This window comes from Alexandromys fortis, unplaced genomic scaffold, assembly GCF_014885135.2.
Source record: "Alexandromys fortis isolate MF-2015 unplaced genomic scaffold, M_Fortis_MF-2015_v1.1 scaffold_21, whole genome shotgun sequence".
Lineage (NCBI taxonomy): Eukaryota > Metazoa > Chordata > Mammalia > Rodentia > Cricetidae > Alexandromys > Alexandromys fortis.
Genome location: NW_026067905.1, coordinates 2339760 through 2355710, shown reverse-complemented (window position 1 = coordinate 2355710; position 15951 = coordinate 2339760). Strand labels below are relative to the sequence as shown.

General features: G+C 37.8%; 1 protein-coding gene and 1 pseudogene across 3 annotated transcripts in view; one reads left to right on the top strand and one right to left on the bottom strand.

Moving 5' to 3' along the window:
• The window catches only part of LOC126497315 (solute carrier organic anion transporter family member 1A4-like), a 41801-nt gene extending 38695 nt beyond the window's left edge, over window positions 1-3106 (bottom strand). The window contains exons 1-3 of one of the 3 annotated variants that reach the window (XM_050135274.1): window positions 2986-3099; window positions 1943-2147; window positions 591-699 (exon numbers count right to left, since the gene is read on the bottom strand). In XM_050135274.1, coding sequence (XP_049991231.1) covers window positions 591-650 — 60 coding nt within the window. In that variant the 5' untranslated portion in view covers window positions 651-699; window positions 1943-2147; window positions 2986-3099. Of the gene's footprint in view, window positions 1-590; window positions 700-1942; window positions 2148-2985 lie in introns of all 3 variants that reach the window. The other 2 variants (XM_050135275.1, XM_050135276.1) reach the window with 2 other exon arrangements.
• An 11137-nt stretch (window positions 3107-14243) lies between these two features.
• LOC126497215 (protein BEX2-like) lies at window positions 14244-14807 on the top strand (annotated as a pseudogene).
• The last annotated feature ends 1144 nt before the right edge of the window (window positions 14808-15951 follow it).

Genomic DNA, 15951 nt, shown 5'->3' with positions numbered 1-15951 from the left:
ACTCCTCTCACCCTCCCTCTCCTATCCAAAGAGCAGTCATGGTTCCCTGCCCTGTGGAAAGTCCAAGGTCCTCCCCCCTCCGTCCATGTCTAGGAAGGTGAACGTCCAAACTGGCTAGGCTCCCACCAAGCCAGAACATGAAGTAGGATCAAATACTTTTTCTTTCAATCTTCCTAATGGTACACCTTTAATACAGATCCTCATATTCTGTTGACTCTAAACATAAAATTATTTCATGTGCTACTTCCTAACTGTAATTTTCCTACTGTTATGAATTTTAATGTAAATATCTGTGTTTTACAATGGTCTTAGGTGCCCCCCTGTGAATAATTCTTCAACCCCCAAAGGGGTTGTGACCCACAGGTTGAGAACCTCTTCTCTAACTTATTCTCATAAATTTTCTTAAATGAATAATTCTGGCTAGACATGCACAATTATAAAACCAACTTCTTTAAGGAAATAAATTAACAATATATTAGGCAAAAAACCTTTTATGTTGGAAAATTTCAAATAAGCTGAGCAATGTTACAAGGATTTTTCAATACTTGCTTTAAAAAACTGTCATGCACATATATCTAAACAATCCATACCTTAATTTTCGAAAAGCATGTCACCCCACGAGTTGCAACCCTCTTCCCAGGTTCTCCCATGTTCTTCTGATGGTTTCCAGATGTTTTTCTTTAAATGTCTTACTGCTGCCTTTCCAAAAATATCAAACAGTTTTCAATTAAACTATTGACTGAACTGTAACAAGTCATACATAAAAAAAGAAAATAAATTTTACTATAGGTCTTAATCATCATTTCTATTGCTGTGATAAAATACCAGAACCAAAATCAACTTAGAGTAGCAGAGGGAAAACCAAAATCAGCTTAGAGGGGAAGGGTGTTACTTAGCTCACAATTTTATATCACAATTTATCACTGATGGAAGTCAGGGCAGAAATTTATGGCAACAGTCTGGATACAGGAGCAGATGCAGTGGCTAAGGAGGAATACTGCTTCCTGCTTTTGCTCTTGTGGCTTGCACTACCTGCTTTTTTACAGAACCCTGGACTGCCTGGCCAGGGAAGGGCCCACCCATAGTAATCTGGGCCCTTTCATATTAATATTCAATAAAAAAGTACACCAAAGGATAGACCATAACCTTGCGACATTTTCTCACTTGAGGTTCCTTCTCCCCCAAATGACCCTAGCCTGTGTCAAGTTGATATAAACTGTCGGGCACAGCTGTAGAGGTGATTTAGTCGGTAATGTGTTTGATTTCTAACTTGAGGACATCAATTTGAATTCTGAGCAACCGACTGAAAACCTGGACTTCTCTGCACCAGTCTGTAACCCCAACACTGGGAGGACCCAGAGAGCAGGATCACTACAGCATAGCATCCTGTCACTCTAACCAAATGAACAACTGACAAATTCATTGAAGAGACTCCATTATAAAACCTAAGGTGGAACATTCTAGTGGACGACATTAAGTACTGACTTGTGATCTCCATAATATGTTCATCTGTATGTGTACACCTGGCCCTACACATGTAACTAAGTATATACATAAAAGTACATATTCACTGCACAGTCTCTCTCTCTCTCTCTCTCTCTATATATATATATATATATATAGATAGATAGATAGATAGATAGATAGATAGATATATCACATACACACACGTGTGTGTGTCTGTGTGTGTGCATCACTTGAAAAGGAACAACTTAACCAGTACCTTAAATATAAAATTATCTAGGAAGTTTTTATTCTGACTGATCTTGAAAAATAAATGTCATAGGAGAAGATTTGGTTAGTTTGATTTCTACTGAAAAAGTCAGTGAAAATAACTATGCTTAGTCTTTGGTGATATTAAAGCTAGCCTCAGAGTTTGTTAGGCTCTAACGTGAAGCTAAGGAAAATGTGGTTAAAACAAAACTTTTCAAGCAAATGAAACCTGAATGAAGCCCTTTGAAGTCACTTGAAGGCTGCTGCCTTTAAGAACATGAAGATATCTGCTGTGTTTTTTCTAAATGTCTGTCTCACTGAGCCAACTAAAGCTGTTTTTCCAGGCTTCTTTCTTGGGGTCTTTGCGTTCTAAGATTTCCCTCGTGTCCCAAGAAGAGAAACACTTCCTGGGGGCACTGTAGATTCACAGAGACCTGGGGAGACAGAGAATTTTAATTAAGAAAGCAACCTAAAGAAAAACAACAAATAAATCTATATCCTTTCAGATGCATTTTAAACATGTCCATAGAGGAAAAAAGACAAAGCAACCTGTTTCTTTGATTCAACAAAAATTGTGTGACCCAATACTGAATCATGTCACAATCTCCTCTTGAGCACTTTGAACCTAAATGAGAAATGTGCACAAGTGGTAGCCACATGAACAGTGTCCCTTTGTTAGTACAACATTGTTTAAACAATAACTTCTGTTCCCAGGATCACAGTATCAAAATAAATCCATTATCAGCCATCAGTCCTAAAGAAAACAGGATGTTACACTTTTATTAAGCTGCCGACACTGTCATGTCTCCTTCTTTCACACCCAAATGAGGCATGGAAACATGCCAGTCTCATTGTCGAGCAAGAGTGTATAACTATGAACCATTTTGCATTGCTTGTGTTTTTGTACAAATGTATGACAGAATGTCTGCTCTCTCAATCATTTTAAGACCACAGTGCATAATTGCAAAGTAGGTGGGTGAGCATACTATAAAGCAGATCTCTAAAACAGTAACTATCTTGTAGTACGGACACTCTATACACACAGAGCAGCAACATAGCTCTGGGGGAACTTTTGGCTGATGGTCCTTAATGACATCTCAATCACAGGGAATATAACTCTGTACAAGGTAAATAAACGCACTCTATCACACTCAGTATCCACCCAATTTGCACTTATCAGGAAATCCATGCTCTTCATGCCACCTTACTCTCTACGGTTGAATTAATGAAACAAAGATTCTGCTTTACCATAGCCGAGCAAATAATACATACATGAAGAAGTCTTAGGAGATGATCCTCTTCCTGGTGCTGGAAAAAGAGTTACAGGAAACAAAGTCTAATGAAAAGTACCTTTCCCCAGGATTCTCAATGTGCCTCTAATTCCTAGGGACAGCCTATTGGGTGCTGTCCAGTTGAACTGTGTTCAACCAATACCAAGCCAAGAAAAAAAAAAACATGGAAAATCGATTGTAAATAGAAATTTCTGTCCCGTCTCATTCTGCAGTCATTCAGTCTTAAATGAACACATAGAAGCCTATATCAATTATAAGATAATTGGAACATTAGCTCAAGTTTATTATTAACTAACTCTTACAACTTAAATTAACCATAATTCTTGCCTATGTTTAGCCACCTGGCTTACGTTTTCTCAGTGAGGCATTCTCATCTTGCTTCCTCTATGTCTGGCTGGTGACGGCATATCTGCATTTCCTCTTCCCAGAATTCTCTTAATCTGGTTGCCCTATTTAACTTATACTTCCTGTCTGGCTGTTGGCCAATCAGCATTTTATTAACCAATATTAGTGACAAATCTTTACAGTATAAAAAAGTATTATCCCCACAGCATTTTCTCTTTTTTATTTTCTAAAAAAGAACTTGTATCTAATCACCTGTGCCTAGCTATTTTTCTGATGATTATCCAGAACAACTTGTAACTAACAACCTAAACAAAAACAAACATCCATAATCCATCTTTGAGGAATATGGGCATAATTTTCTAGGCTACTTCCTTCTGATTGGTGGCACTGATAATCTTATGGGGGCCCCAAAAAAATTAGGATTATGGTCAAGTACTGACTGGAATATTCTGTGAGGCTGGATCATCTTAGCTAATAGTCTGGAGCCTGTACTATGTAGAACTCAGAGGAAACTGCAACAGAGGTGCTCTGAAACATTGCATCATCTGGGCCATCCACTCCCACTAGAGATTTTTTCAAGGGGTTTTTCTTTTTCTTTCTTTCTTTTTTTTTGATAGCACATTCACTTTTATTTTTTTATTGAAAAAAAATCTGCCTCCTCCCAGCCTCCCATGTCCCTCCCCCTCCTCCCGCCCCTTTCCCCCTCCCCCCACTTTTCTCCTCCTCCCTCTCCAGTAGGAAGAGCAGTCAGGGTTCCCTGCCCCGTGGAAAATCCAAGGTCCTCCCCACTCCATCCAGGTCTAGGAAGGTGAACATCCAAACTGGTTAGGCTCCCACAAAGCCAGAACATGAAGTAGGATCAAAACCCCATGCCTTTGTCCTTGGCTTCTCATCAGCCCTTATTGTCTGCCATGTTCAGAGAGTCCGGTTTTATCCCTTGCTTTTTCAGTCACAGACCAGCTGGCCTTGATGAGCTCTCAATAGATCAGCCCCACTGTCTCTGTGGGTGGGTGCACCCCTTTGCTGGAGAGGTTGTGGAGGAAGGGGTACCCTCATCCATTGCTGGTGGGAATGCAAACTTGTGCAACCACTTTGGAAATCAGTGTGGCGATTTCTCAGGAAATTCGGGATTAACCTATCTCTGGACCCAGCAATACCACTCTTGGGAATATACCCAAGAGATGCCCTATCATATGACAAAAGCATTTGTTCAACTATGTTCATAGCAGCATTATTTGTAATAGCCAGAAACTGGAAACAACCTAGATGTCCTTCAATGGAAGAATGGATGAAGAATGTGTGGAATATATACACATTAGAGTACTACTCTGCGGTAAAAAACAATGACTTCTCGTATTTTGCATGCAAATGGATGGAAATAGAAAACACTATCCTGAGTGAGGTAACCCAGACCCCAAAAGATGAACATGGGATGTACTCACTCATAATTGGTTTCTAGCCATAAATAAAGGTCACTGAGTCTTTAATTTGTGATCCTAAAGAAGCTAAATTAGAAGGTGAACTCAAGGTTTTTTTCTTGATCAAACCTTTTTTTTTTAAACCCAGAATGAATCCTCCGCCTCTCGTTTTCTGTGGAAACAAAAGCAAAACCTCATCTCCAAACTAGCATACCTTTTGACTAAAATTTTGAAGTCAAGGTATTTTGAAAATATATAGGCTGGGTTAATACAGCAATATTTATAATCAAATGTCTTTTAGCAGCTGTACTTCTTCTTCAGTAGTCAAACAATTCAGAGACAGCACAATAACATACAGTATCCAGACTCTCTCTGTATTTTTCATCTTTACATGGCTTTTTTTCTTATTCTAAAGCAACTTCCAAAACTCTAGAATTGATAGAGACATCTTGCTGCCTGGACAGTCACCCAAAGTTCTTCTGTACCATTGGGGCATTCATCTTCAGCCTACAGGCCCATAGTATCTAGCAGATGTTTCCTTGAAGCATGAAATTTCAAAGACAGTTTCATCTATATTGGTAGTCACTTTCTTCTGTTTCCTGCAGAATGTCAGGCATACTTTTTTAGGAAGCAGAAACCCTGAAGGGCCATCTCACCATTAGATAAATTCAGCAGCCATTTCTCTAAGGGTTCTGTATGTCCAGTTAAGCAATCCAGGCAAGAGCATTTTCTTGCCCAAATGGTTAGCAAACTTTATAAGGAGCCTCTTCAATATCCATCTTCCTCTTGAAATAATTGGTGCTGCCAGGAGCAGATGTGTCTTATTGTCATGATAAGGCCTAAATTGTTAAAACAGTTTAAATACCATACTTTACTGTCTCTGAAAGGTTTAAAAATACCTATCTGAAATACATCTCTGTACATCTAGAAAATCTAACATGACTACAAGCTTGACTATTATAGATGATTATCTATTAACCTATATTTCCCAATTATACATTACATTTTGAAATAAGCTGCACAAATACAATCACTTAATCAAGTGCCAAATGTAGTGGCGTAAATGAAGGTAGATAGAAATTATAATAAAATATCAGCTTTAATTAGGAAAAGACTTACAGAACCCGAGATTCCCGCGGAGAACAGGAAAGCAGAAGGGAAGGGGGGGAACATCAGCAATATTTATTAGTAAAAAAAAAATCCTCAAGGGACCCCGCCCTACAAGCAAGGTGATTGGCTGAGACTACCCCTACAGTGTTTTTTGAGTGACAACACGTAAGTAAAGTTTAAAAGTTCCTAAAGAACTGATTCTACATTGGAAGATGCATATCTGATCTCATTTAGATAATAGATTATCCTGATAACCTGGATATCATGGGAAATTACAGATAATAAATAATAAACATTCACCTCTAATACTCTTCACATATTTTAAACATCACTCAGGAAAACTTGCCACATCAGTGTATTATTCAATTCTCATAAATCCCTGTGACATGAGTACTGTTAGCCCAACTTTAAAAGTACAGAGGAGTCAAACACCTGTCTAAGGTCATATATGTCATAATTGGTAAAGTCAATTTGCCCCTTCTCAAGTATCTGTCTCTGTGTAAAATCTAAACCTGAATCTTCTGAATGTATTTACAAAAGAATTTGCTTTAATTTGCCCTTGTTAATTTCTATACTGTTTCTGTAAGTATTATTGGAGTTTTTTCTAGTGAAAAATTGTAGAGAAGCTAGAGGTAATACTTAGTAGCACTTGTTGTTTGGCTAGAGGAATGTACATTAGACCCTAGCATCCTCATCAAATAGCAATAAAACCACTGGAATTCTAGCAAGGGATGCCAAAATACCAAGTACTGGCTGTTATTTCATCTAGAATATTCATGTGGCTTTTATACTAATGCCTTTTCATTATCTTTGGTTGCATGTATGTATGTATATGCATGTATGTGCACATGTGTATGTGTACATGAGCATATGTTTATGTGTTTGTACATGCATGTGTGGTAGGTGTGCATGCATGAATGTATGTGTATGTGTGTGCATGCATGAATGTATTTGTATGTGTGTGCATGGGGGCATCATATGTGTGTTAGCACACAAATATGCATGCATGCAAAGGAATACTCCCATTTATACAAATATACATGTGAAGGTCAGAGGATAACTTCAGGTATTGTTCCTTACGTGTCACTTGATTGAGATAGGGATCCTTCCTTTTGCTGCTTCATTCTGAGGCTAACTAGTTTGTGGCATTCCCAGGTTTCTTCTAGCTTTGCTTCCCATCTGTCTCTGGGAATGCTAGGATTTCAGACTCATCCAGCTATACTTGGGTTCTGAGGATGTGAATTCAGATCCTTATGCTTTCATGGCAACATACTGCTCTCTAAGTAACTGTCCCAACTTTCCATTTTAGAGCTTCTTGTAGCATAGGTTCATGTGTTATATTGTAAAACACATCATCAGAGCTGCTTTTCCTCTGGAAAAATGTCTCTGTTGCTAGAACACCATTATCAAAGGGATAGCCAGCCTCCAGTGTTCCCTTGTGGATCACACAGTAAACAAATATCTTTGTCCCTCTCCATTTTGCGATTGCCACCATTTTGAGATTCTTTAATACATTACTAATTTGTTGGAGATTTCTACTCAGGGGTCCCTGGAGGTGATTTTCTCTGCAGTTAACATAATAAATAGACTCTAATGCATCTGAGTTCATATTACTTATTATATCATGAAAGTATGATGTATATATGAGTATTATTTTTAATTTTGCACGTGTGAAGTCTTTCTTCATGTTTAATTACAAGATATTCCATCATCTCAATGCATCATTACCACATATTCCAAGTCCAAAATACAAATTCTTTATTCCTTTGGAAGCTACTCCAAAACAACAAGCCACAAGCCCCTACCTTGAATGACCTCAGGGGCATGAAGTTGAAAGAAAAAAATTAACAAGTGGACTCAGTATATCTAACTCTTTTGGAATGGCAAGATTTAAGAAGGGCTTATAGGTCAAAAGGAATTGACAATATTGGTCCGATTACAATAATAGTAACCATGTAAACACTAATATTGTAGTAGTCCTTGCACACAGAAGCCTGCTAAAGAATCTCCCCCCACGCAACACATTGAAAGCTAAAATTCCTGTTGCTTTTAGCAGATGCATATATTCAGTATCTAGCTGCTTGCTTCTCTCTCTGCCTGTTTACATAAGACAATCTTCCACAAATAACTTTGTGAACATGGAACTTTCATGAAGAGTTTTTAAAAATTGTTTTTTTTTTTGTCACCAGTGTTGTTTGGCTTTTTTATTTTTTATATAACCAACACACTGATCATTAATCTCTGAGATTTAACATTGCTTTAATACCAAATGCATGATTTGCTTTTTATATTCCAATTATGCCCATTGTCCTAAAATTTTCTTTATAGGTTTTTGAAAAATAACTACAATTTTATTTGCTATGCGTGTGTGTGTGTTAAGAGGTGAACCCCAAGATTCTGAATTTCTTTTAAACAGCTTGTTTTCCTCTGCTCTCAGACATCTTGCACCTGCTCTGAGCACAAGATACTCAGGAGTTCCTGATGGCAGGGGAGTGATTGCTGATGGGTTTGGCTGAGGCATGGCTATCCCTTTATAAGCTACCCCTGGAAACAATAAAGGGGCATTCTTGGGGCATTTCTGTTCCAAGGATAATTTCTGTTTCTGTCTGTGAGTCTTTGTGTTTTTCAATGCCCAGCCTCTTGCCTGGTTCACGAACTGTATGGTGGTCCATAGAGCACAGACGGGAGTGGTGTGCTACATATGTGTGTGTGTGTGTGTGTGTGTGTTTGTGTGTGAGAGAGTATTTAAAATGTATTATAAAACATATATGTGTAGGTCAAAGGAAATTGCACAGGAATCAGTTCTCTCCTTCCACCACATGTGATCTGGGGATCTGATTCAGGTTTACAACCTTGGCAGTAATTGACTTTTATCCACTGAGCCATCAAAAAGGCTCCTTTACAGTTTTTTTTAAATTATTATTCTAGGACCAATTTCAATTTCTGACATTGTGTAGGTTATTATCTTTAGCTTCTTAGTATAAGGACCAGTTTCTTGGTTTTATTTTTTGTGAAGTGGGGGATTTTTGACCATTTTCAGAGAACATGATGGGGCTGAGAGATGGTTTATTTGATAAGAGCACTTGCTGCTCTTCCAAGAACACACATCAGGTGGTTCAGAGCCACCTGTAACTCCATTTCCAGAGGATCTAACACCTGCGTCTAGCCTCCTTTGGCATCAACACTCAAGTTGCAGACACATATACACACATTCATAAAAATTTTATTTAAATTTTTCTAAGAATGGCAGCTATTCAAAATACCTCTCAATACAAGTCCCATCATGTTAAGGTTCTCATTACATAGAGTGGAAATGCTATGGAAATAATGCCTTCCCAATGTGCCCAAATACATGATGCCCATTTGTCCCACTATTGGTGAAGTGGACTTTGGTTATGTGGTCCATGTGTATCTTCCAGTTCTCTTAGTATCATGGTATTACTCCATTTTAATCATAGGACATTTGTGTGGACATCTATAGATCACACAGTCTCTTTCCTATACATAATTCACTAGTTTTAACATCCACTAACAATTTAAAATTCCATTATTTGTGTTAAGTGCAGCAGCTGCTTTTCTGTGTTAGGATAGAGTTTCCGTTATTCCTCAATATTTAGTAATTCAAATCATAATGAACTTACAGATTGTTATTCTACGAAATGGGTTACAGTCTACCCCCTTGATCACTGCATTAATTACATTTTCCATTTCTGAGACAAACTGTGTGACAGAATGTTGTGGAATATTACATTAACCATGTAAAGGTATGTTACATTTATTTAACTATGTAAATATGTGTTCTTTTGCCTGCCTAAAGCACCCGATTTGCCTAATAAAAAGCCAAACTGCCAATAACTAGGCAACAGAGAGATAGGCAGGGCTGGCAGGCATAAAGAATAAGTAGGAGGAGTAATCTAAGCAATAAAGGACAGAATTGGGAAAAAGAGGCAGATGTACTCTGGGTCAACCAGTCAGTCAAACATGGAGGAAAGAAGGAAGTAGGATATATAGAATGAAAGAACAGTAAAATGTCCCAAAGCAAAATGTAGATGAAAAACAGGGTAATATAAGTTATAAGAGATGGTTGGAAATGCATACAATAAGGCCAAGAATTTATAATTAATAATAAGTCTCCATGTCATTATTTGAGGGCTAGCAGTTCTAGAAAGCCTGCTACATTTGACACTGAATATGGAGTACAAATTTCCACATAGGTCCTGAGAAAGCTGAAAAAAGAAAGAAAAAAATATGTGTTTCTTCCTTAAGAGGTTCTGTCATACTGCAACTGCCACATTAAGCAGAAACAGTGAGCTAAGTAAAAGTAGCTGCCATAGCTGAGCATCAACTTTCTAGAACTGGGGTAGTTGCATGCAACTCCTACTTAGAAGCACCTCCCAGTTGATTGCAACTCATTAGCAGGGTAGAGTCAGCCACCAGCACGAAGCTGCACAGCTAAGGTTGGGTTCACAGTCAGAAGAGACTAAAGACATGCAGTAAAGGCCTGTGCAGATAAAAAAAATTCTAAAGATGTTACAGTGTGTTTAAGAATGTAAGGTATTATTAAGAAAGAAAAGAAAATAGGTATAGACAATCATAGGAAACAGAAGTTAAAAAGGGGGAGGGAAAATGGGGGGAGTGGGAGGGAAAGGGGGGATGGGAGGAGGAAATTTTTAATAAATAAATAAATATATAATAAAAATAACTAAAAAATAAAGTCTTACAAACAAAGCAAAGTAGCCAGGTGGTGGTGGTGTACATCTTTAATCCCAGCACTCAGGAGGCAGAGGCAGGAGGCAGACAGATCTCTGAGTTTGAGGCCAGCCTGGTCTACAAGTTCTAGTTTCAGGACAGGCACCAAAGCTACAGAGAAACCTTGTCTTGAAAAAACTAAAAAAAAAAAAAAAAAGAAAGAAAGAAAAAAAAGAAAAAAGGAAGAAAGAAAGTAGTATAAAGGAGAAAAGCTGCATAAAGACAGAAGTCTGGATCCTGTATAGTGTAGTGTAGACTTTCAATTTTTGAGTGTTAATGAGTAAATGCAAGCTACTGAGAGACACAGGATTGTAAAAGGAACTGCTGAATTAAATCAGCCTAGATACCTTAGGAATTTCTTAACTTTAAAATGAAATTCAGAAAATGTATTTTGTTGGGAGAGATGTTATGCTTTTGTTTCCACAGGACACCAAAGGCTGTGGATTCCTTCAAGGTTAATAGAGATCAGGCTTGAATGAGGGAGATTGTCTGAAAATCTTGACTACAGACAACCAAAAATAAATCAGGAAAAAATACAAGACAAATGACATATATACTGATACTTCTACACGGGAACAGTTCTGAGACTGGACAACAAATATTACAACTAGTATTCCCAAGACTTGACTATTGTTTTAGAGAACCCTGGAGAGCCTGTAACCCACAGACAACAGGAAGTAGTCTAGAGAACACAAGGCCAACATTCATAAGAGGTGGGGTGAGTGGCTTTTGTTCTCATTCAGTGGGTTATAGATGTTTGTCATCATTTAGCAGTGATACATAATATGGGATAAAAAGACAAGTATTAACATCAAATATTTTACATTGGTATGTATTTTGTATATTGATGCAAATTTAAAGTTATTTTGTTATACTGTATGTATGTTTCTACATTTGTTTGGGGGTATTGTGCATATGTAACTCATTCATTTTAAAAATATATTGTATAATTAAGAAATTCAAGTTAGTAATAAGTCATCTGTAATAATCACACTTGTAATATTTGGTATGTTTTCAAGGTTAAACAGCTATATTTTGATAGATATATGATCTTCTAATGCTTCAGAGACCTACAGACATGGTATTTAAAATGTTTAAGAACCTAAGGATTTTCAGGACAGTTAGAAGTGTCTTCTCCTGGAGACACCAATCTACTTCATAAAAGGATGATGGGCATAAAAAAAACTCTATATGGATTGATGTGGGAGTCCCCTCTGTGTACTATGATTACCATTAATGAATAAAAAAACTGCTTTGGACCTATAGCAAGACAGAACTTAGGCAGGCAGGAAAAATAAACAAAATGCTAGGAGAAAGAAGGGCAGAGTCAGAGGGATGCCATGGAGCTGCCACCAGAGTCAGACTTGCCAAAACTTTACCTGGTAAGCCACAGCCACGTGGCAATACACAGATTAATAGAAAAGGGTTGAATTAGATATGCAAGAGTAAGCCAATAAGAAGTTACAGCTGATGGGCCAAGCAGAGATTTAATTAATACAATTTCTGTGTGATTATTTTGGTTCTGGGTGGCTAGGACAAACAAGCAGCTCCTCCCACTAAAATGGAGTTTTCTTTAATGGTGACAAAACTATCCTTTTGTGTAAAAAACTGCCCTTGCCTAGGCTAATGACAGTATTCCATCCAAACTGGATAAGTAGGACACAAAGTAAAAAGATAGTGGAGCTTTTCTGAGAAAAGGTAGGATAGATTTTCAAAATGTCTGCTTCATAGAAAAGCCTGGCAAATTGCTAGGCCTGTATACCAAAGATGAGTGTCCCAATATTGCAAAGGAAACTTGGGTGACTCCCTATGCAACCAAATGCTTCTGTCATTTTTGTGTTTTCAGAAGTGACATGTATTGTACTTCCAGTTTACTCAGGCAATATATTGTTCAGATAATAAAACATAAAATTTTATGTATAGGGTACAATGTATACACTCCTCTGCACGTCACAGTCCTCTCAAAGTATAGAACATCTACCTCCTGACAAACAGGATTCTCATAGACAATATGTGTTTGAATGTTTATATCATTTGACACTTTAGCTCAGATTTTAAATAATATGTAAGAGTGAATTATCTTATCACTTTAAAAAGGCAAAAATAACCTAAGAATAACAAATTATGGAATTATGATCTGAGTTTGAACCCCAGAACTTGCATAAAGGTGACAGGAGAGAATTCACTCCAAATAGTTGCCCCCCAGCAAACGTGCACACACACACACACACTCATTTGCCCCATGCATTACACACCATGTAACACACACTGCATACCACACATTGTACATATCAGTGCCATCAAATACAATAAATAGAATAAATTTTTAAAAGAAAGGTATAACACAGTAAAGTGTACACATTCAATTACTTATAAACAGTTTAAAACAAAATTAAGATGTCAATTCTACAGAAAAGAGTAAAGTGCTGAGGAAAAGTCAAGTTCTTAGACAATGCCCCTTAAAATGATTATATTCTTTGGTCCTAATGGACATGGCTGTTAGCTTGTTTTTCTTATTTATCTTCCTTCATGACTCAAACCAATCTACACTAAAATAGTCTTTTCTGCATTACAAAAATTATTTCCTATTTATTATCAAATATATGTAACTTTTTAAAACTTGGCTTACTTCAATATCTGCTTTATAATTAATACATTTTATGGAAATATTAAACAGGGCTGAATTATTATTGTCATATCTACCAAGAAGTATGTGACCTCTCTGAGTTCATTGAAGCAAACCTGAACTTGTGCCTGACTTTTTTGCCACATTTTTAAACAATTATTTGCCAAGGACAGGACTTATCAGTATTTGTCATTGCCTTGGCATTTGATTCTGTTTATTCCCTCTGAGAACTTTGCTCTCTGACTGCTTGCTTCTGTGTTCATTTCAATATCGAAAAGGAAAAATATTTTTTAACTTACTGCTTGATGTTATTTTAACTGTTTTTTTTTGGGGGGGGTCATGTTTTCCTATTTGCATTTGTCCAGAACTTTAGATAGATTGAGTTCAATAAAAACACTGCCCTTTCTTTTAGTAGAAAAAAATGGAGATTCTTATATGCCCATAGATACTAAACATACTTTCTAGAAACACACATGGATAGTTTACTGTCTACCTCTTTCACCTTTTAATAAGAGATGTTATGTATACACATTTTTTAATGGTGCATATGCCTAGTCATTACAGTGGGCTATGTTCTTGTGGTGGCAATGTCAAAGAAAGGAAAGGTGGGGGCTTCAAAGATGAGTTAGTGCTTGAGAGCTTACCTGTGCTTACAGAGGACACATGTTTAGTTCCCAATGTGACAATTCATAACAACCCTTAACTCCAGTTCCAGGCACCATCCAACACACTCTTCTGGCCTTTAAGGTCACTATACACACATGGCGCATAGACATTCAAGCAGGCCAAACACCCGCACATATAAAATAAATAATATTTTTAAAAAAACACTAAGGGAAAACTGGAAAAATTTTGCATTAAACAGATGTAGTAGAACATTCATATACCTATCATTCTTTTACTGAAGGGAACAAAGAGACGTATGGAAGTCAAAGTAATCAAGGCATCATAGACTGCCCAAGTAGAATAAAACAGTAACCATCTCACTCCCTCCAGCCCGCCATCCCGGCCAGGCACCTGTTCCCGGTCTCGCAGCTGCTGGCGCAGAGCGCGGGTCCCGACAGCGCGGACAGCAGGAGCAGGAGGAGCAGGTCCCAGGAGTCCAGCTTCACAGCGCACCTGGTAGTGAGCATCGCCCCCCGGGAGAAGGCAAAGATAGGCCCAGGAATAATGGAGTCCAAAGAACAAGGAGGAAAAAAATTTCAACATGGAAAATGACCATCAGGGCAAGGAGGAAAAGGAAGAAAAGCCGCAGGGTGCTAAGAAAAGGGTGCAGCCTGTGGTCCTGCCTCTTGAAGCTGAATACTCTGCGCCTCGAGGAAATCGCAGGCGCTTCCGCATTAGGCAGCCCATCGTGCACTATAGATGGGACCTGATGCACAGGGTCGGAGAGCCCCAGGCAAGGATGAGAGAGGAGAACAGGGAAAGGTTTGGGGAGGATGTGAGACAGCTCATGGAGAAGTTGAGGGAAAGGCAGCTAAGCCACACTCAGCGGGCAGTTAGCACTGACCCCCTCACCATGACCATCATGATGAGTTTTGCCTTATGCCCTGAATCCTGGTTTTCTCTGAAAATAATACAGGGACCCCCCCGCTTCAAAAACTTAATGTTTGTGATGTACGGTTGTAAAATTTTGAGGGTGCTTCTTTCATGTGGATCTCTTCCTGTGTCAGCTTCTAATTGCAACTTGTGTTCTTGACTCAGTCTGTAATTCTTTTGTTAGCAGAATTTATCAGTTGCATGGAAAGATGCTCCTTACATATTGTGAAGTTAATAAAGCAGATTAAAAAGGCAAAAAAAACAGTAACCATAGATACAATGAAGATTATATATAGAAGTGAATGAGGAATAAGTAAATTCAAATGATTTTCTAGTCTGAGAATGTGAATTAGGTGTGTTTGCAAAAAAGTTAACGACGATCTCAAAATGTGCAGGAAGTATTTTGTTGGCTGGAAAGGAGAACACAAATACAGGTGTCAGCTCAAACTACAAGCTGACAATTTTGCTTTGAAATGTATACAATGTGAAAAAATCTTTACATGGACCATTAAGAAAATTTCAGATATGGATAGTGAAATCAACACTTAATGCACAATAGAAAGAAGAATTAAAGAAGTTTTGATAAAAAAATTAAAACTCATGGATGTTGACTGAGGTTTTTGTCCTTCATGGTCCCACAGCCATTCATTCCCAAAGAAACACACAGTGGCCTACATTTTTATAAACTAGGTGGCCTAATAACTTCGGCTTTTTATTAATTAACTCTTACTTTAGCCCATAATTTTTGTCTATGGTTGTCACCTCTTCTCAGTGAAGCATTCTCATCTTGCTTCCTCTGGGTCTGGGTGATGACTGTAAATTGAGACTTTTTTCATGTTAGAATTCTCCTAGCCTGGCCATCCCACCTATACTTCCTGCCTGGCTACTGTTCAATCAGCATTTCATTAAACTAATACAAGTGACAAATCTTTACAGGGTAAAAGGCCATTATCTCACAGTACTTGCCTTTTTTTCAAAGCAAGAACTCTAAAACTAAGCTCCTTTGTTTAGCTTTTTTTCCTGATCATTATCCATAAAACCTTGTAACCAACACTCTAAACAAAGAAAAACATCCATAATCCATTTTGGGTGGGGGAATGTGGGCATAGTTTTCTAGGCTACTTCCTGCTGATTGGGGGTGCTAATTTATGATTATAGT